Source organism: Mesitornis unicolor, unplaced genomic scaffold (assembly GCF_000695765.1).
Source record: "Mesitornis unicolor isolate BGI_N332 unplaced genomic scaffold, ASM69576v1 scaffold8672, whole genome shotgun sequence".
In the NCBI taxonomy this organism is placed as follows: Eukaryota; Metazoa; Chordata; class Aves; order Mesitornithiformes; family Mesitornithidae; genus Mesitornis; species Mesitornis unicolor.
In genome coordinates, this window is record NW_010169811.1 from 107,875 (window position 1) to 133,221 (window position 25,347).

Genomic DNA, 25,347 nt, shown 5'->3' on the forward strand with positions numbered 1-25,347 from the left:
CTAAAACAAGAGATGTGTGTCTAAGGCAATTCAGATTTGGTTAAAAAAACAGAAATCTCAACACAACTTAGACATATCTATATTTTAGGATCATTTTTTTTAAGTTTGAAGAGAGGAAGGCAAGAGCATGTGAGGAATACTTGAACTGAACTGCAGTATAGATACAAATGAACCAACTGTTTATTTACAATGATTCCTGAAAGTCAGCAGCCTGAATACACACCAATATAGCAGCAATTACTTGGTCTATTTAATGATGTCACATCTCCTCTCTTCTGCAGACAAAGAATGATTGTTCACAGGTCACTGTTTAGTTGTTTGCATGAGGGAAATGGTACATACAAGCTATTTCTCGACTTGAAGAGATTAAATCCTATCTACATAACAGCTGTGAGAACAGCATGAAGTTGTATTGCTCTTCATAATCAGAAGCACATTTGTTTTGCTTGCAAGGGGGATAGAAAGCTTCTGATGTAAATGTGCCTTTAGAAAGTGAGAACTGAAAACATTAATATAAAAAAGTCAAATAACTAAGTATTTCATGAAACTATATATATAAAAACTGAGTTATCACAACTAAAGCAGCAAATCAAAATCTGCTGAGGTTTTCTGGTATAACTAAAAAAGTTAGTTTGTGTCCAAGTTCAGTAAGTCAAATGCTACCATCGACACAACAAAACTAAAACTCACAAGAGGAAACTGAAAAGTGCACAATGAAATTAATAGTCTTGGATCAAGTATTTATGGAAAAATGGAAATGTTTTGTCCGGTGGACTTGATAAGTGAGAATTAAAAGGAGGTATTAAAGTTTATCTGATCCAGATTTGGCTTGCCGTTCCACGTAGAAGAGGATGTACGCCTTGGCCTTTACCACAGTCTCCTCATCAGTCAACGTTACAGTACTGTCGTTGAAATGGAACCAACGGCCTTCGTGAGCAGCGTACGCGGTGTAATGTCCAGAGCCCACACTGTCAGCAGGGGGGAGGCGGGGAAAGAAAGGACAATCAGAAGGAGACAGACCACCTTGTTCTCTGATGTATTCGCTATTAGGGCTAAGAGACTTTCCAAGAACCAGAGGAAGAAAAGAAGCGAGAGCCCTCCACAACAGCTGGTAAGACACTTCCCTTCTTAATCTGTGGGGCTCAAAGGTTTATGTTAAGTAAAATCATTTACTGGGATGAGCTGAAAGACTTTTTTTATATGACAACCCATAGTTTTTGTGCCAGCAAGGCTTCTTGTAACACACACATTGTATTTGCCTACACAAAAAAATCAAGTCCATTACCTGTTATTATTCAAGCATTAGCTATAAAAATTTTACTATGCTCTATTTTCAGAAGTCTTCCCCATTTTGGTCTAGGGAGACTCACACAGTCTAAATATAATCAAAAGTGCTCACAGCAAAACTAATCCCAGAATACAAAGAAAATTTTTCAAGTTCATCTTAAACAGATCCATGTCTTGGACCCCTATTTCTTTAATCTAACATACCAGAACTACAAACCCATCAATATTCATTATTCTGCCACCCCAAGATAAGGCCTGCCTTCTCTTGCCTATCTGTAACACACTCTGTGTTTCCAACCATCAAAATCCTCTTGTTAATCAACAGACAAACAACCAGCTCCCTTTTGCTGTCCATTTAGTTTTTCCTGTTACTTTGAAGCACCAGTCCAATGCACTGTGATGCTACAAGGGCTGCCTTTACAGAGCCCACACCATTTCTCTAGAAAAAGCAAAAGGAGGGGCATTCTGGACAGATTCACTCTGCTGGTTTAGGGTCTTCTGTTCCTTAAGGAACTAGGCTATTTTCATTGTCTCACACTTCTATTCATTACCCTTAAAGTGTGCCAGTGGGCATTCACACAAGTAACTGTACATAGCTATCTGAAGTTAATTCAGCCGATAAACTACTGCTTGTTTTCCACCAGTAAAAATACAGATATTCTCTAAGGGCAGAAAACCCTTCATTAACTCTGCATATACTTTAGCAGGGAAAAGGTTTCTGCCAAGAAAAGCAGGCTTACCCCCATCTACTCACCCTGAACCATGATGCACAACAACAGCCGCAAGGTCATAGAGGCAGCTTTCTGGGCCACTGTTTTCAGGCTGTGGTTAAAAAGACAGAAAACTCTTCAGATCTCAATAGCACCTACTACAATTTGTAATAAAAAGGCATCATATGTCATGGAAGAAATTTCTACAGAAAGTACTGGTGAGTTGTCATACCTCTAGCAAGTAGCATTTCATATCTAGGCCTCGTAATGGAAACTCAACATATGTATCAACCTTGTTTCTCAGATATGCTGTCCAGTGAAATCGTTTCAAGTGTAAGCATAGCACCTACAGGAATTAAAAAAAAATTAAATGGATGCATTAGAGGAAGAGGTTGAAATTCATGCTGGACATCTGCAATAGCCTACTGGAAGGTTAGGTGTTGGTCTACTAATGGTGGGGTCATTATTTTCTTTGACACGTCACACTGTTACTTTTCATGCTTATACAAACCTTTGGTAGTTTCTGAATCCAGAACTTTTTGGTGGACTTCTGTTTCTTTTTGCATTTGTGACACATATAGAGCTCTGTCTCATCAAGTTCTTCCAGGTCTGTAAAACTGCGAAGACAATCTGAAAAAGAAGAAGGTACAAAAAAACAAGTTGTCCACATGAAGAAGCCTGATTCAAGATGACATTGAGTTATTTTTGTAATATGAAATACAAAAAACACAGCAAATACAGAGCATATCTGCTGCGGTTGTTCTCGTTGTTATATACATCTGTGCAGCAAAAAGCTCTGTAATAGTGTGTTTTAATCCAGTAACATGTTGTTACATGCAGCATTCCCTGTTCCTGAGAACACAGCTAAGCATTTCAAGAAAAAAAAGGCATTCACAAAACCTCCATTTTTCAAACAAGATTCGGCCCAACATTCAACACAACTGTTCTCAAAAGAGAACCTAAAAGAATATTCAACTTTTAGAGGCGATTTAGTTTTAGGTACAAAGCGACCACAGAAAATAATGGGCTTTGATATTTCAACAGCCTGCAGCACAAATCTAAAAATTAACAGCCTTTAAAACAGTCAATAACAGCACCATTGCCCAACTTTGCAGGACAGCATTTGTGTGGTTTAAAAGCAGAACACCAAAGAGCCAGGAGGCACCTACTTCTAAGCACAGAGCACTGGCAAATGATAAAAATTCGATGGCATGCGGCACCAAGTCACATCACAGGTGAAAGCCTAGCTCCTCTGAAATAGACACACGCGAGAGTATATACTCTTAGTCCTAGTAATGATTTAATTATCCAAGCGCTCTTACCTCTAAGTGTGCACATTGGTCCATTTTCTTGATTTTTAGTACGTTTATTTCTGAACTGACTTGGAATATCTAGTGAAAGGTCTAGAAAAAGCAAAAACAAAAAACAAATTAGGGCTGAATAAAATAATGCCTCATCTTTTCAGGCCAAAACTCTGGTTCAGTCATATTATATTTAAATACAACATGCTTCAGAGTTACCAGTCACCTAGTATTTAGAAAGCAAGAAGCACCTCACCTAGGAATGGATCAAACTTTCTAGATTCAGTCCCACATATTAGGCAGTTGACTTCATTTTGAAGAATGCCTCCAAAAATTGCTGTGACAACGGTGGATGCTCCATTTCTAGACAAACCACATCAGAGAGGGGAAGTCAGAACATCTGAGCTGAATTTTCAATACCTGTTACACGTTTACTGCTTACAACTCACCGCTGCTCGGCAGAGCGGTTCTGTCCCTGTGTAATGAACAGCGAATGTGTTAATCCATAGGCATTTCATTCACCCCAGAATCGTGCAAGTATTTAGCTGCTGTAATACTTTCACTTCATCTTGTACCTGAAGAAACTGTGAACTGCATATGCTCTAAGTAGATGCTCAGAATTTCAGTGTTGAGAGTATTCCAGTTGATTTCCACAGTGGAGAGCTGATGCTTACAGGGGCACAGTACTTTAACCCTGTAATTAGGGCTGTTTCCTAAACAAAAATTATTCTCTTTTCTGTAAATTGAGCAGATTATGTAGATTTTTTTTTTGTTTTAATTCTATACCCTTTGTTACAAGTAGCTCTGACTTAAGGCATATTTCTGCACTTGATTTCCAAAGACAGCATAAGCTGCATTAAAATATGATTAACAATATGCATCATCATTGCTCTCTAGGCTTTCATTACTCTCAATCTTTTTAGCAGGTTATGTAATGGACTGACTGACTTTTCATAGTCCAAATAAAAAAAGCTGTATTATTATACAACCTCTAAACTTGTGTTTGTGCTTGCAGACCTGACACAAGCCTGCAGAAAACCAGTGTTGCTTATCTGCTCTCCACCTACATCTTTACAGTTTATTTGAATGCTGCTTGTTGAGCAGAAAGGGCTACTCAAATAAAGCAGCACTCAGGAAGAGAGCATTCACAGTGTATTTGTTCCTTTACTGCAGACATTTAAGTGAATATAAGTGACCCTAATTTACCCTCTACAGAAGGCAGCTCACTCCCACCTCAGCATGCATTTGAACAGCTACTGTCAAGACAAATTTACAGTAGGTGTGTGAACACAATTTAAATTCTCCTTGGGTTTTGACATTCAAAATGTTAACAAAACAGAATTGGTGTAGTTTTCAAATACGCTTCAATTCCAACAATATTTTACTATTCTGTGGGAGTTTTAAGCATCAGCAAAGCAACATAAATGTGGTAAAGAGCACAGTCTGAACTCTATGCTTTCCCTAATGAAGCATCTATAAAATCCTGCATCTCTCAGACCTGCTTACTAATTCCTAATAGGTATAGGAAGGGAAAACTCAATTCTTACATAGGGAATCCAAGCACTTAAGGACCAAATGCGCACGCTGAACTGACTTAACATTCCTCCCTGAAGCAAATTAAAATGTTTTCTCTCTGGGACAGTTTCAATCTGAGAGAGAACACACCTGGGACAGAATTCAGAAACAACAGCATTTTGAGAAGTACAGAAAGAGGAGTGAAACACATGGGTTACCTCTGTTACAAGACACACAGTAACATGAAAATCAAAATTTCTAGGGAAAAAAGAGCAACCGCTTTAACTGTGTCAAGTGATATGCAAACGTAGCAAGATATCTGCAGGAAAACTGACTTCAAACCCCACCTGCACTGCTCACTCATTAATCCAGGAGGTATGCTGACAATTTAAACCTACGAATACTTGGCCATCCTTTTTTTTTTTTTCCTGCTCCTGTATCATGCAGGTCATCTGTCACCCTAAGACAGTGAGTCTGTCTGAACAAAGAATTCTGTATAGGTATAGAATAGAAAATACTAAGTTTGCTCTTTTTAGTTCTGAAAGACTCCTGAGTTAACGTGTTTCCATGCATGCTCACTTACACCTATGACAAATGCTGATCCTTTTGAAAAAACACACATGCTATAGGAAGCTAATCCTTCATAACCTACAGCTTTGTAATTTCCAACATTGCAGAGGCTGTTGGTTCCTTAAACAAGGAACCATGAGTTCAAAATTTCAGATCCACCACACAGACTTATACAAGAGCATTAAAGTTTTGAAGAAATTAAAAATCAAATAAACAAACAAACAACTTCTTACATGCAGCATTTGTTGCTTGCAGTCAGACTAGAATTTTCCTGCAAAATTACCGAACGTGAAACACCATTGAAGCCACCTTGGAGTTCCAGATGTAGATGGTCCAAAAGGTAACGCATGAACTCGTGGGCATCCTGTTGCTGGTATCCCCTTAAGAGAAAAGTAAACAACAGCAACAAAGTCACCAAAAACACAGGCTGCTTTAGTGCGTTCACAAGAGAGCACCAGGGTCACGTGAAAGAACTTTTGCTTATTTAATTCTACTGAGCAGACTTTACAGAGACACAAACAAAGGTCTTCCAAGTAGCCTTGGAAAATGTACGGCTACGTCTGGACAAGCTATGCAGTTTTGAGCTCTTGCAGCTCGCTTACTCTGCCTCTCTGCACATCTCTTTTTGAGGAAGGAGAAACCTTTAATAGCCATTTTTAGATAGGAAGTCCTTTTAGAAAACAACAGGGAGCAACAGCAACATAACATTTGCTTATGTCAATATGTGAATGGTTAACATCCATTGGCCTCACCAAACCCAGTCTGTGCTAGTAAAATCCGAGGGCTCATACACAATGGGAGCAGTGATTTCCCCTCGTCCATGCAAAGCATTTCTCCTTTTTCTTTGTTATTGACTGTAATTGGTAACAATTCTGTGGATGCACTAATCCAGTTCAGGCAGCACACTATTCATGCCTACTTTGAAACTAGTATAAATGATGGTCAATATACTGACATTGCATACCTGGTAAAATTCAAGAGAGACACCACTAAATGTTCATGTGGGATTCAGCTTTGGTATTTCTGAGTGGTTTACATTCAGCCACTAATCCCACTCATTCTAGCAGCTCCAAGTGTTTGCTTGTCTGTTTGTTCCCCTCCCCACCAAAGCCAGGAATTTAATCTTTGGGTCTGTTTCCCACATGCATCTTTCAGCAACAATATGAAGTCTGAAATAATTAAGATGAAAGAAAAAGTTCTTTGCTCTTCTAGGGCAAGATCTGTAGCCATGCTCAGAATTGCACACCTTCCCTGCATAGCCCACACACCATTTGTTGGGAGAGGGCTGTAATGGTGGGGTATCCAGAGCATCTCTTAAGCATTTGGATTTGGTAGGACAGGGTGCCACAGTGTCAGGTGTGTTATGCACACCTGAAGGGAAAATGTCCCATAAGACCCATGGCACAGCACCCAGAGTTGAAGAGAAATGAGAACAGACTTGGTGCAAAGGTATGCAATACATAGGTACGTCCTACAAAAGTACTGTTAGGAGGTGACAAAATAAAAATGAAATCGAGCCTTTCCATCTTCTCGAATTGATGTTTTCTTCCAAACTAGCAGCTTTAAAAGAAATCCTTAACTTTGTATGCAGATCTTGCAGCACCCTGAAAAACATCAGCTACCTTTTGCAACAGAAAAATGGCACACAGAAATATTGCTGTGCTTCAACAGGCCAGAGTCCTGTGCAGCCAAGAACAGGACTGACTTATTCTCCCTAAGTTGCAAAATAGTTGTACATTACTATGAAATAAGGTAGTAAAACAGAACTCAGCTTCCAAGCTGCACATTAACTGGGCACCCCGTAGGATAATTTTGAAGTTGCTGAGATAACACAGGATTTGCTTAGTTAACTGAATAGAGCTGTCTTCAATTCAGTAAACATATAGGCATTCATAATAAACAGCTGAAGATTAAATTTATGGACTCTTTGCTTCAGACACCTTTTCAACATTAAATTCCTCATACAAGAGCTCTGAAGCATATGGCACTCTTGCTCTGCAACAAATTTGATGAAAAAAACCTTTGGAACCATTCCAGTGTTGGTTGTACTCCTGGTGCATGTGTTTATACTTGCATACAAATTTGTTAATTATGGATGAAAGATTCTTTGGATTTGTTAAAAAAGCAGTAGTATAGACACAGTTTAAAAAGAATGTGATGATGGGGACAATGAACTTTTTAAAGTAAACTATGATCTAGAAGCCCATCAGCAAAAAGCAGTAGTTCCTCTGATAGTCAGCTTGTGTAATAAAACCAATCTCCATCCACCTGAAGCAATTCAATTCAAGCCCACCTCAGACAGTCCTTTTTCTACTGGCAACAAGATAGGATATGAACAGGAAAACAGAGCATACTATTTATACAGCAGTAAGTTGACAACATACACATCTTGCAACTCAGCGAGAGGCTACAGAACTATCTTGGCACATGGAGAATGACAGCAGCAGACTCGGTCCAACAGTCAAGGAGCAGGACTTCCTTGGACAGCAGCATTAGAGCACAGAGACACTCCAGTTGCGCTTATGGAAACTATAAATTACATTCTGTACTCCTTGTACGCAGTAGGAGACAGCCATGGAGTGCATCAACAGCAGTATTTGCTGTAACACTTTAAGAAGAGCAGCACTTGCAGTCCTTGGAGGCAGGCATGACATGCCGTAACAACTGAAATCTCTGTGGGCTAAAACAACTGAACCAGGTTTCCAAACATGTTTCCTCCCCCTACCCCATCACTTTGGACTTCATAAACACAAGCCAAATTGGCTTGATATTGCTTTGACATTAATGTGCTACTGCCTCCAGCTTTCCTCCACACACATCCATCCACCTTCTCCTAATCTCGTAAGAAGTGTGCACAGTCAAACTAGAATTGTAGAATCATTCACTTTTACAAGGTACAATTAAACACTGAACAAACACAGATTTTCACCCTAGAACATGTGGGAGTGGGGATCTACTGAGCAGCTGAATCTATTCTCCATGTGATTTAATGAGTTCTCTTATCAATTAATCAAGGACACATTCCCAGCTAACTGGGAATAACACAGGGAGGGGGAGAACCCCAACAAACAGCACTTTTTGTTTTAAAAGCTGTGATAGAACCCACAGTGCTGAAAATTTGCTTGAGGAACTTTAACAAACTGATTTCTCAGTCTAACAAGAATTATAGTGAAGACTGTAATGGGGAAACAGGTCAAGGACTTTATGGATGACATTCATTTGCCTACAATGTTTTGGTCGCTGCTTGCAACTACTGGTATTAAACTTCCTTGATTCTCATAAGCCAAGTGAAACATATTTGGCAGTGTAAAGAACAGAATAAATGGATTTGTGTTACTCGGGTTACTCGTTGAGCAGATGTGTTCACAGCATCTTTTCAGCACTGCTGGAGATGTAACAGATAACAGAACATCTTTACTACCTGAGAACATGGAGCAACTTACCTTCATCACAATATATCCTAACAGGTTTCAGTGCTCCTTTGAAAGAGGTTCAGGGGCCAGGACAAGGAGACCTTGGAGAGGAATGATACTTCGATTTACTTGAGTAACCTTTTTTCCCCCTTTCTTTTTATTGTCGTCTTTTGTCAGTATGGGCACAAAACACCTATTAAGCACACAATTTTTTATCATAGCCCTTATTTCGTGTCCAGCTGGTGACTACAGTATTTTGAGAGAATCAAGGAAGTTTCAGCCAGTATGCTTGCATTTAGGCCTGTAGGTGCTGTACCTTTTTTAAATCTGACTCCATCACCTTCTTATTGCAGCCAAGCTTGGGTTCTGGCAACATCATGCGCTTAGCCCTTACCTACCAGTCACTATCTTGATTCTTCTGCCCTTTTGGAACACTGGCTCAAAGGTACAACTACTACTATTTCAGTATTTGAGATGTTTGTCCTCTCCGACACTGTTGCACATAGTATGTGGCAGAAGAGCAGGGAAAAATAAGCACTACCAATGAACACAGAACTGGCAATTAAAGCAAAGATACTTTTCAAAGCACATTTGTGGGCATATGGAAAAGCTGCACAGAGTGCATCCCACAGATTTTAGAGTAGAACACCAGCAATACAAGATTGCAATTAATAATATTATTCTTATACTACAAAACTTACCTAAAATTTGGCATGATTTTCCAAACGACGTAAAATAAAGACTCTGGACTAAATGCAGTTTGGCTTCCTTGCCATAAAGCACAGAGCGTCTTTCTGAATTCTTCCACCAACGAACTGGAAAGAAAGGAAAAGCTGGTGATAAATATGGGTTTGCATTAGAAATCTTGTAGAGATTTACTAGCTCAATGGTACAAATGTCAGATAGTGCTTTGGATTGTAAAGGTTATAAAGAATGGGTAAATATCCTTTCCAGTACTTCAGAGATTTTAGGTCCAAAATCCTACCCGTAGGTTCAGACGTTTCAGATGTGAAGGACTCACCTGCAAATCTATCCACCTTGCACCACACCACTGCAGACTCTGCTAACATCATCCCTTTAACACTTGCTCAAACAAGCTACAGATTGTGAATTGCTTACTCTTGATTTTTCTTTTATTTTGTTTTAAAGATGTTCACTTGCAGACACATCCCCAGGACCATAATTTAGCTGTAATTAAGTAACAGTTTCTGGAGTGCATACAACTAGCACTTCTTAACCCAATTTAAATACAGTTACCCTTCAGTGCTTTCTGATGTGACTGCTTCCCCCAGGAGCACCAGATGAATCTAGCCAAAGTGCAAGTGAGAATTTTTTTTTTTTTGTATAGCCAATTATTTTCTTATGACCGTCATCCCACAAATCATTTTCTATGGTTCTGCAACACTAAAGCATAGAGTGGCTCCACTACTCGAGCATTTGCTGTTTTCCATAAAGTTCAGTGCTAACAAGGAACATGGAACTCACACATTGTTATCCCCCTGGCTCCTGGTGTGGTAAGTTCGTCTGCCTGCAGTCTTCCCATTCCTCAGCTCCACAGCAGGCAACTCTTTGAAGTAACAGCAAAACTGCTGAATGTTACTATGGAAAAAGGAAAAATGAATGAAATTCTTAAAGGGCAGAGAACAAAGCATATTATGTATTCTGGAGCCTGTTCTTCGAAATGCATAAACAGAACTTCATGCAGTGACAGAGGATGGCAATCATAAACCATTCAAGGTACAAATACTCATCCTCTGTAAATGACTGACCAGATCTGTAAATATCATCATCATCCCAAATACCTGAAATAATTATATCTTAGCTCTGCTTTGACTAAGACACCATGACAGACAGAAGAAATCAGAAGGCATTCCCTAACAAACCAGACTGCATCTGCTGAGGAGGTTAACTCTGTGTCTACCGCCACCTACCAATCCCAGCCTCTGCTAACGAAGCCTCAGTAATGGAACACAAGAAGCACGTGCCTCAACTCCTGCCAGTGAACCCTCAACTCCTGCCAGTGAACCCTCAACTCCTGCCAGTGAACCCTCAACTCCTGCCAGTGAACCCTCAACTCCTGCCAGTGAACCCTCAACTCCTGCCAGTGAACCCTCAGCGATGGAAAAGAAAATGGAGACCAATTAGTTCTGCTGCAGCCCAACCCAGTAGTCTCCCAGTGAAGCAGGCAAATTCAGAAATGTAAAGGACAATTATAGAGCAGTGGCAGTCATGGCAGCAATGAAATGAGGTCTAACATCTCAGCACTGCAGACACTGTTCTCCAACCCACTTCAATGAGACCCCATCTCTCAAAGCACTGTCTCTAATTTCACAGTGACTGTAAGCATCAGCATTTTTCAACATCCTCTGCAATGAAAGGGCAGTCTCCTTTTCTGCTGGGGACACGGCAGGCCTCCTCTAGAACGCTGCATCACAGGAAGTCCCTCACACTGCGGAACAACTTTACGGTACCTGCACACACCCCTTCCTGCAAAACCAGGTACACTTTCATATGGTGGTAACTTGCCAACTTCCCTTGCCTAATGCTACAGCACACCACCACTCTCACAGAGGTGTGGGGAATGCTTTGGAGGTACCTGAGCGACTGAAGGATTGCATTCATGAAACACGTATTTCCCAGGTTCCGAAGACCTGTGGCACAAAGGGCAGTGGTGCTTCCCTGGAAATGAGAACAGTGAAGTTAAAGAAAGACTTATCATTGCTCCCTCACAATCTCCCCACAGAGTTGTTACTGTTCTATCAGCATACATTTAAACAATAATAGACTACACGATTTGAAAAGTGCAGTTTCAAAGCCAAAGCAACCACCTCTCCAGCTCAAACTGCCTTGAAGCTCCATCTTGAAATGAAATCTGTTTCTTACTCATTCCTGTCAACAGAAAACTATACCACATCTTTTCTTGCAAATAAATTCAGTATAGGACCATACATTCACTGTTCTAACGCAATTTAAAAGCTAAACTATCTTTTAGTAGTAGTATTGCAAAATGAACACATTACTTGACACCAGTGACTACATACAAATCCAGCTTACCAAATACATATTCAAAGTGTTCCAATAAAACTTTTATTCCTCCCCAAATCTACCACAAAACTCATCGCTGATGAAGAACTAATAGCAGCAGGATACCTGTGTATATGTTGTTAAAAACATTAAAAGGTATTATTTACATAAGCAATTTACCAATTCAGTAAAAATTGTTTAAAGAGAGGTCTGTTTTCCAATAAAGAAAGAAAACTTTGAAGTACAAACACCACTTTTGCATATTCTTTTCTCACTCTTGCCCAGGGCGAGACAGCAGGGTATTAATGCAAACAGCAGTGCCCTGTCTTTTCTATGTAAGATCCAATGTGCCAACAATAAAATGATCATTTGTTGCCATGGGCAATATTCAAGCATTAATAAAACGGAGGTAACAGCACAGACTAAGAAGAATAAAAAAGTAGGATTAAGTTCACGCTTTCTAATTCCATCTTTTCTGTATCCAAATGCTGTCTAGAATTTTCCTTCTGGTTTTTACTGGCTTTCCATTTTCCAGACAACGATGCTGTGTGTTTTCATAGCAAAAAAAAACCCAACAAACCACAGCACAAAACAAAAACACCACCACCACCACCGAAAACCAACACCACCACACCCCACTCCCAGGCTTCCTCAATCACCCCAAGATTGGGACAGTTCAGGAAGCACACACAGAGGACCCTATACTGACTGTAGGTAGTGCATTTTTAAAGTAACTAAACCCCTACAGACTTTGCAGAACAGCTTATTTCCATTCATACATAGAACAACTTCTCTTCATAATCAGGTAACTCCCCACAGCCGAGAACAGCTATTACTTCAGCTCCCCTTGACTAAACTGCTGTCCTGCAGCCCCAGGGGTCAAGGAGGAATAGCTCTGTTCTACCACTCCTTCTGGCTGAAGGTGAAAATTAAGTAGTTGCCTGCAGCTGGGTCAGTGTCTCCCCTCCACCTCCCTAAAATCTGGGAGAAATTATGAAGATCAGAAACATCCTCAACCCAAACTGTGGAAAACAGAGACGTTAGGTTTGGGGCATTCTTTGACTGGAAGAAACTATATAGACCTTCAGCTATCTAGCAAGGGCTGGACTGTCCTCTCCTGGGTGCTATTCTGCAGATGTGAAGGTAAAATAGCAGAAAGACAAGAGAGAAAAGCTTTCAGAATAGTCCACAGTTCCTTCTGAAAGCAACATTTACTAAACTGTTTTAAAAATTAGTTACAATTTTTTTACTTTCCCCTAATACTCTCTTCTCCCACTAGAAAAAGACAGTGCACCTGCTTCACTGCCTTTTGCACTGTAAAAAAAAAAGAAAAAGAAGAAAAGCACCCCTTGTCTGCTCAGAAAAGGAAAGTCTTATGTCTAGCCCTGATTTGATCCCAGTAGGTACTAGCTCATTCTGATTTCACAGATCCCACCAAGTTCAACCTACCCTGAAGCTCCATCTTGATGTGAAACCCTTCTTAAGCACAGGAAAACTCAAAGTCTAGGTGAGCAAAAATGCAGCAGAATATCAGACAATCTTTTGTGAGAAGGGGTCCTTCCAGGTGTGTGGTCAGATGAGAAAGACGAACTGCACCAAGCAGAATTTGGGTAACTAAGTAATTCAAGTCTAGACAAACTATAAGCCTCAACAGGTTCAGAAAAAAACTCTTAAGCTCACTGTACTGGATCCGTCATACTTACATTTACTTTTAGTAACTTGCTGTTCAGAGATGAGTTTTCCAATAGTTTTCTTTTCCTATGTCTGTCTGACGTAAAGGCTGAACTGTTGAAAAATAATTAGAAGAGGTTACTTGTAACAAAACCAAAATATTGTGTGAAAGGGACAACAGACAATCACCCTGATTACATCTGCCAACAACTGTCATTAGGACAAGAAAGAGATTCCAGATTGCAACATAAGCTTTCCAGACTTAAAGCAGACTGCATCTCCCTCCGAGTACAGATGCACATCCTATTATCACCACTAGTATCACAGTCAAGTTCATTGCTATGCATGCTACAGTATGCATCCTGAAGAGCGGCCTTGTTAGCATGTTACTTTTCACCTAAAGTATCGATCTTTTTCCTTAACCAAAGGAATATTTCATACAGAATTTTCCATAACATACTTCTGTCAAAAGAATTATCTAAGCCTTTAGAAAGGCAACTGCAAAAAAATCAAGACAAAGTTACCAAAAATCAAAAATCTCTCAAGTGCTAGCACTGATGTGTTACAGCTGACTTACCTCACTTTAATAAAAAAGCATGACCGTGTAACATTTGTGCCATACTAATACACAATTCTAAGAACAATTAGTTACTCTTTTCCTCATCACTGGAAATTACTAGCTCCTCAGTTCTACCAGCTTATGACTTCTCACTAATCTAACAGCAAATCCTAACTTGTTCCAGATTTTAGGGGATTTCCCCCCCCTCATTAAAAGCCCTCTAAACATTAAAAAATTGTTACAACACACAATGAAAGCCTCCACAGTATCATTTACTTCTCAAACAGCCAGATCTCCTGGACATATCTGAAACACTAATGTGCACTTCTCATTATGTTTGAGCATCTTCACATCGACGTTATAAACCCAATAAGCCTATCAAAAAGAGAATGGAAAATAATGAAAATATTAAGTGACACACTTAACTCAGAGAGGATTTACAGGCTTGCCAAAATGACAACAATTTCTTAGCAGGAGTCCTATTTGAACTCCAAGGCATTCAAATGTATTTGGGAGCACTGTATGCACACGTATTTCTACTTGATGTTATATATGGTTTCCAAGCAAAATGCGAGAAGACTCGGCTACCTAGCACTGGCTGCAGCATCTGCATCATGAAGACTGCAATGCCTACTTTTCACTGGAACATCAGACAAAGAGAGGGAGAAAAAACATTCTGTACAATTCCAAGCTCATAAGCTTTATCTGTTTGTTTGGAAACCAAACTATGCAATTACTATGAAGACTATTTCCACCTACGTTTTCTCTTCAATTTTGCTGTTCCAGAAACTTATTCTGGCCTTGACAAAACTATGATTCTGTTCTGGAAAATATCACATTTATATGAAAAAAGACAGTAATTACTGGCTAGTTAGCGAGGAAGTTAATCAATATCTAAATTCCTAAATCACCATACACTGCTTCTACAAGATTCACTGCGTAAGAAACAAAACACACAAGATCAGCTGAATCCATTCATTCTGCACCTCTGCTTCTCAGTGATGAAAATCATTAAAACATACACAGTATCACACACATGGAAGGGTCAAAATATGTATATTAAATACTTATACACATATAAAGCAGAAACACCACTCAAATAATGCAATATTACAAGTCCACCCAAAGCAATCTGCTTGTAAACAAACTACTTACTTTTCCAAGTTCTGCAGATGCTCTCTGACCTTCTGTACCAGGCCCAGTTTGGTATCATTGACTACAAAATCATCACAGCGATAACTGCAAGAAAAACATTTATCAGATTGCATGCAAAGAATTTCAATAAAGTATTCCAGAACAGTCACAAGACCATTTCTAAATGGGACGAGGGCCTTTTAGGAAATGTTGAGAAAAAACCTCACACCTTATTTCACTGTTCTTCCGAGTACACGTAAATTCACAGCGCACACGCTGATTTGATGAAATGAGAGTGTAGCAAAGACAACTGTCACAAGGAGACCACTACTGCAAGATGACACTGCTTTTGCCACTTTTCTGTATTTTAAATCCCTTGCAAAAAGGAGGAACAGAGGTCCCAGAGTAATGTGGACCCTCTTACCCATGTTCTTTCTTCTGTTTGTGAAGGCAAGACAATGCCTATATACAGGGGTAAAAAATCCCTTAAAACCAAAAACCAGAAATGGTGCAGACAGGAAGGAAGCCCAGCCCTGCAGAATTCACACCTGCACATCAGTAAACCAAGAATTCCATGCAGTCCCCTCCAGTCTCCCTCAAAGGAGGCAGAGCAGCAGCCTTACTGCCATGCACAGAAGCTGCAGATGACTTTTCACAGCACTCCTGCAGGGTTAGCCAAGAGCTAGCTCAAGAACCAGATAACTCATATTCTGGCATGAGAAACAGGAAGGTAAGAAAAGACTTCACACCACTTGCACCAGCTCTTCTGAGAGCACTGTAACAAAAAGGGAGCAGAGATTTGTTATGAAGTCCCTTCCCCCACATCCCACATAGGTAACTCAGCTCTGAGCAGTGTTTGTCAGCCCTGTGCTAGCTGTGAAGCATCAAATCACAGCCTCAAAATCTGACAGGCAACTGAACACTGCCTGTGAAGAAAAACTAACTTCGGAAATGTTTAATATCAGAACTGAGGCTGTTGCCTTCCTTCCTCTTTAGCACAGGACTGACTCGCATGTGAAATACATCCTCATCATCTCAAGTTACTCCGCCACTGGAGCACACCCGTGCTTCCTAAGTTAACAAAGCTGCTGACTTCAGGCACAACTGGAGTTTACAGAGTTTTCTGCATAAATCTGCAATGTAGTTCAAAGGCAACAGTATTGCTAGTGTTAATTCAAACATTTTGAAAAGAATACGAAGTTGAGAAAGCAAAGGCCCTTGCCAATAAAGGAGTCTGTAAGACCAGTCTGTCCTGGATCTCTGTTGATCTTTTGCCTCTGAAAAGAGAAATTTATACGACTCTCAAGATTTCCAAACACAGTTATGGATACTTATGCAAGATCTAGAAATTGTAAGATAGCTATTGCCAGTAACACACTTTTAAATTTTGTTTTAAATATCACCACAGACCAAGTTAGTTTAGGAGGGGGAAGAAGAATGTACTTATTTTTCAGCCATGTTTTAAGCAGCCCTATTCAGCTCTATCAGTCACCTACAGTTACCTAATTAAGTGTTCCTGCATTTGCCACTCTCGCAGGACACCACAGCTCCAAGACAGTCATCAGAGCAAACTACCCAGGCCAGCTTTGGTGAGAGGTAAATATACTGCAGGTGGATACAGCAGAGTCTGACCCCTCCTTATTACCAGGCATGTCCACATCCCCAGGTATGCTAGCACAATTACGCTGCTACCCCAGTTGTGCAGCTACTAACACTTAAACATGGGGAATGTAAGCAGATGCAAGCTCACTGAAAGCCTCTAAGCAAACCTATTGCTGAAAGATGACGTAATATTTGCTCTCATGTCCTAAAGATCATGTTAACCGTATTTTTAGTCTAATCTCACATACCAATTACATCTTTACATAAAATTGCAAGTTAGCACTTTCCTCAAGATGGAAGAATAAAACCAAATACCTCATTAAATGTCAAGGTCCTTTTGTAACCTGACAGACTAGATAATATAAGAAATATTTTTATACTCTTACACATGTATATTGACTAACTTTAGCTAGGAAGAAGCTGCATAAGGATAATAGAATTTCCATCTGTCTGAGGCCCACTTTGCTGACTCAGCCTTGCAAGATGGAGGCACAGATAAGAAGTTAATGGATCACCCTACTCAGACCAACTTGATGAGTCAGGCTTTGTGAAAACAAAAGCACAGGAACCTGAAAGATAAGACTCCTCCATGAAGACACAGCTTAAGTGACTATCACTCAGACCACTGGAAGACCATTCCTCATGCTAATGGAGCATGTACAATTAGTTTGTAGGTATTTTAGTTACTGGAAATGTAGTGCATATGTAAACTTTTTACTGGAAACGTAATACATTTGTAAACTTTTATGTCATTAATATGTATGTGTAAGGCACATATAAACTACTGCCAACTGCTAATATTTTGAGCATTTGTTTTATGAAATGATTCATATTTGCTCCCAGCACTGAATTAAAGAATGTCTTGCTTTCTGACTCCTACAAATTGGTCTTAGAAAGTTATTGATCTGATATTTTGGTAACACTTGCAACAGCGGTAAAGTAATTTTAAGATTCACTTAAGATCAAGACAAGCTTCTTCTATTTCTCTTTTTAATAGGCAGGTTTTTCTTAAGCCATCTCCCTTGCAACACTGAGGATTTAGCACCACTACTAAAAATAACAGCAGTACTAGCAATCTATTTTGGATAAATGAAGTAAACAGCATAAAAAGTAGTTTATGCTTTAATAGCTTAAAATTTGCTAAGCCCATACACCTTAAAGGTAAACTGCTGAGCAATTACTTCCTATATGTAAAGCTGACATTCAGAACAGATGTTTAATTTGTGATACTGAGGATTATCACAAATAAACAATACACTTTCTTGCATACAGCAGTTCTACCGTATGTATTGAATACCAATTGTACAGAACAAGTTTATACTTCAGGGAGGGTCCCTTATATAGATCAGCACAATATTTTCCTCTCTATAAACTTCCTATTTTTAGCACCTCTGCTACCTCCAAGGCCTGGTCTTTTCTGACCTCCTTTGCTGCTAAAATGGCAGAAAGCCAGTGAACACAGGCACTGCTCTGGGGAACACTTCCACTTAGTGCTGTCTGTTTCAGTAGGTTACAGAACTTCACGCTATGTGTAAAAGCTCCTGATTGGATTTGAAGAATTACAGGACAAGAAAAATTAGGAAAATCCAAGTTTCCTTAGTTGTGCTAACACCTTATATGAGTAAACTAAGAACTCAAATTTTACTGTCTTGATAAAAAGCTTTTTATCCTCTTTAATTTCTGCTGACTGTAGAATGCAAAACAATGGTCCTACCTAACCAAGCTCATTTGCAGATGGCTCATACATTGGCACACTAAGTCTGTTTTTTAAACAGAACCACCATCACAAAAAGAAAGACTAGAAAATAATTTTAAGTCCGTGGCACTCAGTTCTTTTTACATCAGCCTGGGCAGTGGCAGGGGGACAATTATAACATTAGCAAAACCGTGTCCCTTTAAGAGATAACAAGGAGGCTAACGGGTCAGAAATCTGACCTGTGAGTTGTGTTTGTTAAATGAACATGAGAAACATACTATGCAAGTACGTAAACAGAGCACCCTTTCTTCTGTGCTAACCAACCCTCTGTGCACAAACACTTGAGCAAATTTGCAAGAGTCCTCTTTCAGGAAACTTATTTCGGAAAGCAAGCTTCTTACACATACCATTTTACTTCTCATGCACAGAAAAAAACCCCAACCACTAACACAGCCGAAGCCAGCATCATATGATAGCCTGAAGAGAAAAAAGTTTACTTCTCGTAAACTCTTTGTGCTTAGTACTTCAGAACTAACTGAAAGGCTGATTATCTCCAAGAAGTGGAATTCAGGAGTCTGTAGGGTCTCAAACATAATTCAGTCTGAAGATTTAGTACTGCATCTACTGTCTCAAAAGTGACCAAAGAACGAAGAAGAGTCATTCTCTCATAATAAACAAAAGATCAACATTCTCTCAACTTCTCCACTGTGAAGACTAAACAGGTGAATAGGAGGGCATTGAAGAAAGATCAAACACCTCTGGAAAAGCAAATCTCTACTTGCCCAATACTGAATGATACCTCAAGCATGCCTGTATTTTTCAAAACATTACTGAATTTATAAAGGCAATAAAAACCTCATCTAAGACTGAAAAAATAAAAACTAACCACCATCCGACTAGAACTGAAACATTTTCCTTTTACAGCTATGTTGAAAACTTGTGAACCTGTAAAAGGAAACAGAGACACCTCAACTTTCACACTGAAGCACAACTAAAGCAGAGTGCTTGATCTGGTTTTGGTTTACAGCAAGACTGCATGTGAACTAGAAACAGAACTCAATAAATGATGACTACAACAGTCACAAAGTATTTCTTCCCCTTGGAATGATAACCATAGCTAAGGCAAATTCTGGACTCTGCTCTCCTGACTGCATGGAAGTCTGACACAGCCAAAGAAAGGCAAGGAATACACACCTTCTGCTTAGAAAAAGAGTCTATACAGGCCTGTTCACTGCTACTATCACACAAGCTAAGAAAACAAAGTAAACTGGAATCCATAGGGTAAAAATGGAACAAGGGTACTCTACTCAACTCTGTGCAGTAAACAAAATCGCAAATATAAATACAAAAGCCAGCACTGCATCAAAATATCTCTTATTTTTACAGTAGAAGCAAAAAGCAATTAAGTCTTCAGATGGTATTTTCCTGACTTTCAAATTACTGAGTTTGCCCAGATTGCTAGCATAAAATATTGATCTTTAAATAAAAGTTCACTTAAAAGAAACATCATTGCATCAACATAGCATTGTCTACTGGATTAATTTCTACACTGAAGAAGCTAACAAATAATATTCCAAAATTCCATCTCTCCTTACAACTCAAATTCACCCAACTATTTGCTTTTAACTGGCAAGCACTATTTGATAGCAGCCCCTACTGTACTGTCTGAAATAAAGGGGCAGAAGTTGGCCTGAATGCCTTCTGCTTTATCTTTACACACCTAAGCTCACATCCACTGAAAAAAAATGAGTGCAATAACAAATCCAGATATCTTTTTCCAATTGCCAGGTGGAAAAAAAACCCTAAAATATCCTAAATGAAAACAAAGATACATTGCTTTTGAAACTTGTTCAGCTTCACACTAGCCCAGGAGAGTTATAATTTGCTAGTGAATTCATATGCAACAGAAACTCCCCACGGCAAAGCCCTCTATAATTAGTTCCAGTTCATCCATAGATGACTCAGCCTTCTACTTCTATTATAGCAGAAAAGACATCCCATGCTAAACTGCTTCTCATCTGTCCTACCACAAATATGCTGCGAAACACCAGTGAGCTTCCTAAGTGCATGCCTACCTGCTCCTCACAAGCACAGTTTGCTCCAGTAATAGATCCCACAGTCCTCAGTCTGGCTGTCGTCATTTTGCAATACCCATATTTTGGTGTGGGATAAGGTCAGCATGGTGCTCTGACTTGCTATTGTAACTAATCAACCCTCAGCAAGTTGGGTGTACTATTTGTCATAGTAACTGGAGATATAATGAAGACTTAAAATACACTGCTAATTCCTCCAGACATTATTACCTTCAGAGTGACTAGAAGACAGATCATGCTTCAAAAAAAAAAAAAAAAAAAGGAAAAATGCCACAGTGCAGAACTCAGTTGTTAACAGCATTAATCAGAAAAGTGGAATTAGCTTCCCATAGCTGTTTCAATACTGGTAACCTGTGCATATGTATCACTTAGACAAAAACGTTTGTGTTTTCTCATGTTTTCACAGAGAGGCAGATAAGAATGCTGGTCATTTAAATAATGTGTATGTATAATATGTAAATAGAAGCAAAATCCCCATACATCACAAAGCCACTCAAACTTTTTTTCTACTTAACATTTAACATCCATACAGCTTTTGTCATTGCTGCATGCATCATCTGATTAATTTTTTAGTTGCTTCAAGCAAAATTTCCACTTAAGTGTGATTTTACTTGCAGGGGATAAAAAGATTTGTTACAGAAGTATTCCTCATTAAACTGGATACCAAAACTTCAGCAAACAGATTTTTCCCTAGTTTTTTTTCATTAGTATACAAAAGATACTCAATTATTTGAACAACATACCCATCAGTGGAGCTAAATACTCGGTAATTTTACAAGTTCATAACACAGATTTCCCCAGGATTTGCACTATTCAAATCCTACACTGCCCTACCACACAAGTAATGACACACATGGGGAAACAGGGAAGCTAACAGGAACTGGGGAAGCAGCTGTCAGCAGTTTTGCTTAAAGGTGTAAGGGATGGAGGATGCTGAATGCACAAAAGCATTGCTTTCAACGGACTTCCAGTCCTTGCTCTCTGAGGAACAAGGAAGATAGGGAACCAGACGTAACTATTGGCATAACTATTAAATATCTCTAAAAAGTGTTCATATCTCACTCTAAGGAACTGATAGAATAAATCAGCCCACGTCATTTTTCTGTTAAAAGAATCCCTTCTGTGATTCTGCTACTTAATCTTGTCAGATTTTATGCTGCTTCCCAACAGGATCCATTCTTTCCAGAAAATCAGAGGTTGCATCAAATCTCCAAAATAAAGAAGCCTTCCTTTCAGAACGAAGAAAATAGAGATACTGGGGGGAAGCCCACCCAAAACAAACAAAAAACAAACCCATCATGCAAACACACCCTAAGTTCACCTCTCTTGGGCAGGAACTATAGCGTCTTAATTTACTTTCTGATATTCTGACAAATAAAGAAACTGTGAAAGGCTTACCAACTTGATGGAAGGAGTAACTATAACTAAACAGCAGCTTTTGCAAAACCAACCTTTTAGGTTACGTTCTCAACATACCCCAAAGCAAACAGAAGCCACTCCAAATCACAAACAGCATCGATTTCAGGAAGTTTCTGCTAAGCAGTTTGAAATGCAGGAGTTTAGCCACAATCAGAGCTAACATGCGAAAACAGAGGGTGATTTCATAACTGTTTTTAAACAGCCAGGTCTGGAAATCAAGAGATGAAGTACTCAAAATTGTGCGTAATAAAATACTTCCCAAGAGTCTAAAGTCTTCACCTTCTAGTATGTAAAAACTTGTCAAATTACAGCATTTAAACCCTTACCAGTATGTACTGTAACTACTGCAATCCATACACACAGTATGCTGAACTTTCTCTTGTTTTTCTGTTTTCTTATGATTGGTCATAGGAATCTGTGCATCTTCATAATGCTTTTTGGCATGGCCATTCACATATCTAAAATAAATGAAAAACAAAAGAAGTGTTGTACTTCTAAACAGTTACTTAGCCAACATTCATTGAAAATAAGAAAAAAAACGCAGCCTAAGAAGCATCCAATTTTTATACAGGCATTCAAATAGGCAATTACCCGTAGAAAAACATTAGTTAAATTTTCTAACTTTCTACCCCTTTACTCTCCCACATTGTAAAATTAATCTCTCCACCTCCTTCACAGTAACCAACAAACTGGCATCCTTGTACTAAACCCTATCTGGGCCCTGAACAGACTGATATACCCTCTGCACACCTGAGAAAATCATCAGCTCCCTTTCCCCATACCTGGAATGTGGTTAGTTCTCCATATTGCTTTCCCATATACCTTGCTTACAGCTCTACTTTTCCCTCCACCCAGCACTCATATTTGTGATTACTTTAACAGTGTGCTGACCCCCATGCGAAAGCACATCCATTTTAAGCTTTCCTATTCTGCAGCACAATTTAATACTAAAGCGTTCTACATTTTATAAAGTTCATGAATTTGAAAGGTTCTAGGGCTTGGGGTCACATAACTGAAAAAGAAATCTAAAATCCTACAGCTCTTTTGCTGATACAAGCATTTTCACACTCAAAATTTGAAATTTAGAAAATTGAGCATCTTTTTTAATTAAAGTGTCATTACAAATACCCATAGTATCAACTGAAAATCATTAACAGTTAGAAATGCATGGCCATACCTCAGGCCAATTTCCTTCTCCCCCATTTTTCGCTTGTTGAACTCAGCAATGCTAATTGATAAGAACTCTGGACATGCTCAACATAAAGGTCTCTGCATTCTACACTTGTTCTCACATGCAGGTGTAAACAATTCTGCTAACACATCTGTGCTAGTGAAGGCATTGAAGCTGCAGGGTTACTGACACTGCTGTGCTGGCAGAATTCTGCAGCAATTATGTCATAACCCAAGTAAGACAGTTGTGCTTGTAGGTGTTGGTTTTCTAACAGAGCAAATGCTAGGTTTATAACGTTATGTTCCCACCAGAAATGCTCTGCTGCTATAACATGTCCAGTAACACTCCCAATGACTCTGACCCGGAAGATGTACTTCAAGTGAAGATCTATTGAAGCTCTATAAAGCCCTATTTCTCTTCCTTTAATTTCAAGTATTATCTGAACAGAAGAATATGCCGTGTGCTTTCATGATCAAAAGTGTTCCCATTACAAGGTATATTAAACTCTTCTATTCAATTGTTTTCCATTCTAAGGATGGGAGCAGTTTGAGAAGTCAAGACAAACTGCATAAATAACTGACTCAACATCTACTAACTGCACACTATAAAGTTTGTATGTCACCAATATTTTTTTTAAATTGTTAACAAGTTAAATATTCCAAACTACATATTTCACACCACTACATAACATGAAGTACCTCCCCCTCTCTTAGCTGAGTATAAATTTAGAAAATATGCTAGTAAATATAGAAAAAGAGGGGGATGTGTTGAAAAATCTGGGTATGACATTATTAAACTTGTGGTATGTACAGCTATCCAGATGAAAGAAACAAAACTAGAGTGTATTGAATCTACTTTAAAAGACAAAGTCACTAAATTTAATGGTGCTATTCCAGAATAAAAGCACATCAGCACAGATGCTACCCTACAGATGAAAACATGTTCACATCTCAGGTACTGTCTAAATGTCGACACTAACTGCATTCTCATTAATATGTGCACCTCAAACATTTATGTAGCAACAACTGTGCTACAATTATCCTGACATAAACAACAGTGCTGACTGTATCATTCATCTACAAATTCTTTTAGTATGCTTCAACTAATACAGGCAAAACACAAGTGTACTCTGAAGGAAGTCTGATGGTAGATTGCCCCTATATGTTATGGCAGTAACTGTTTCAAAAAGACACTTCAGTACATTAAACTATTTTCTGTCTATGCTGGACAGTTGCTATTTTTCTTAAAATAAGCTATACCAACTTTGGATTTGTGGGTTTCCAAGAATTCTTATTGGTTTAATCTTATTATTGTAGAAAAATCTTATACAGAAAGAAATTTCACAATAATCCACTGAATTAACAGTTCTCCAGGCCCTTCTTGGGCTGAGCAAGCACATTCACTGTACACTTTTCTTCTGGGGGCCAAAAAAAAACCAAAAAAAAGATATGTCGAGTATAAACTCTGTACTCTAAAAAGGTAGCAGAGAAGTGTGTTCAGTATAAACATATAGCATTAAATGAGATCATTATAAGTTTATTTCTGGGAATTACACTGTACTCAGGAAAAGTCTGAATGAACTGCCTCACAGTCAAGCAACAAAGGAAAAATATAAAGGTCTCATTAAAAGATTTGCACACTGAGACTTTGTACCCACCTTCCACAATGGACACTTGAGCACGTCAGACAGACCCACGGACTTTTATTTGACCGGCACACTATAAAAGATTTAAGAAAAAAAAGCATCAAATGAATTGGCTCTGATATTACAGTTGTGTAACACATCCTGAGCACCAGCAATAGCTCTGCTGACTCCACCTTAGCAGCACAGTTATATAAAATAGCCCGTCACATTCATTATTAGGGACTAAACTAACAGACTGAAGGGCTATTGACACTAACACACATTAGCTGCCTTCTGGCTTGGGTTTTAGTTTCACATTTACCTGTTACTTTCCATGAAAATTTTAATTTTGTTTGTATTACATCCACATGAGATCTACTTGATTCTGAAATGCAATACAGAAATAACAGAAGCACAAGCAGCAAAATACTGGTAAAGTTTTAAAACCTTTCTTTTGGCTTCTAATAAGACAGTACACTGAACAAACACACACACACACACACACACACAAAAGCCACAGCACTTCACTTGTTTCCTATAACCAGTTCTACAAAAAAC

At 38.9% G+C, this 25,347-nt stretch overlaps 1 protein-coding gene across 1 annotated transcript; it reads right to left on the reverse strand.

Moving 5' to 3' along the window:
* Positions 1 to 677: 677 nt before the first annotated feature.
* Positions 678 to 24,883, reverse strand: USP3 (ubiquitin specific peptidase 3; the record flags this gene model as incomplete). Its single annotated transcript, XM_010179482.1, has 14 exons — positions 678 to 968; positions 2,042 to 2,109; positions 2,230 to 2,343; positions 2,509 to 2,627; positions 3,320 to 3,400; positions 3,555 to 3,661; positions 5,617 to 5,763; positions 9,498 to 9,611; positions 10,282 to 10,395; positions 11,393 to 11,475; positions 13,524 to 13,605; positions 15,206 to 15,289; positions 22,321 to 22,452; positions 24,823 to 24,883. Coding segments are annotated over 14 exons (1,472 nt in total), but the record flags the coding sequence as incomplete, so codon positions are not given.
* Between the last annotated feature and the right edge of the window lie 464 nt (positions 24,884 to 25,347).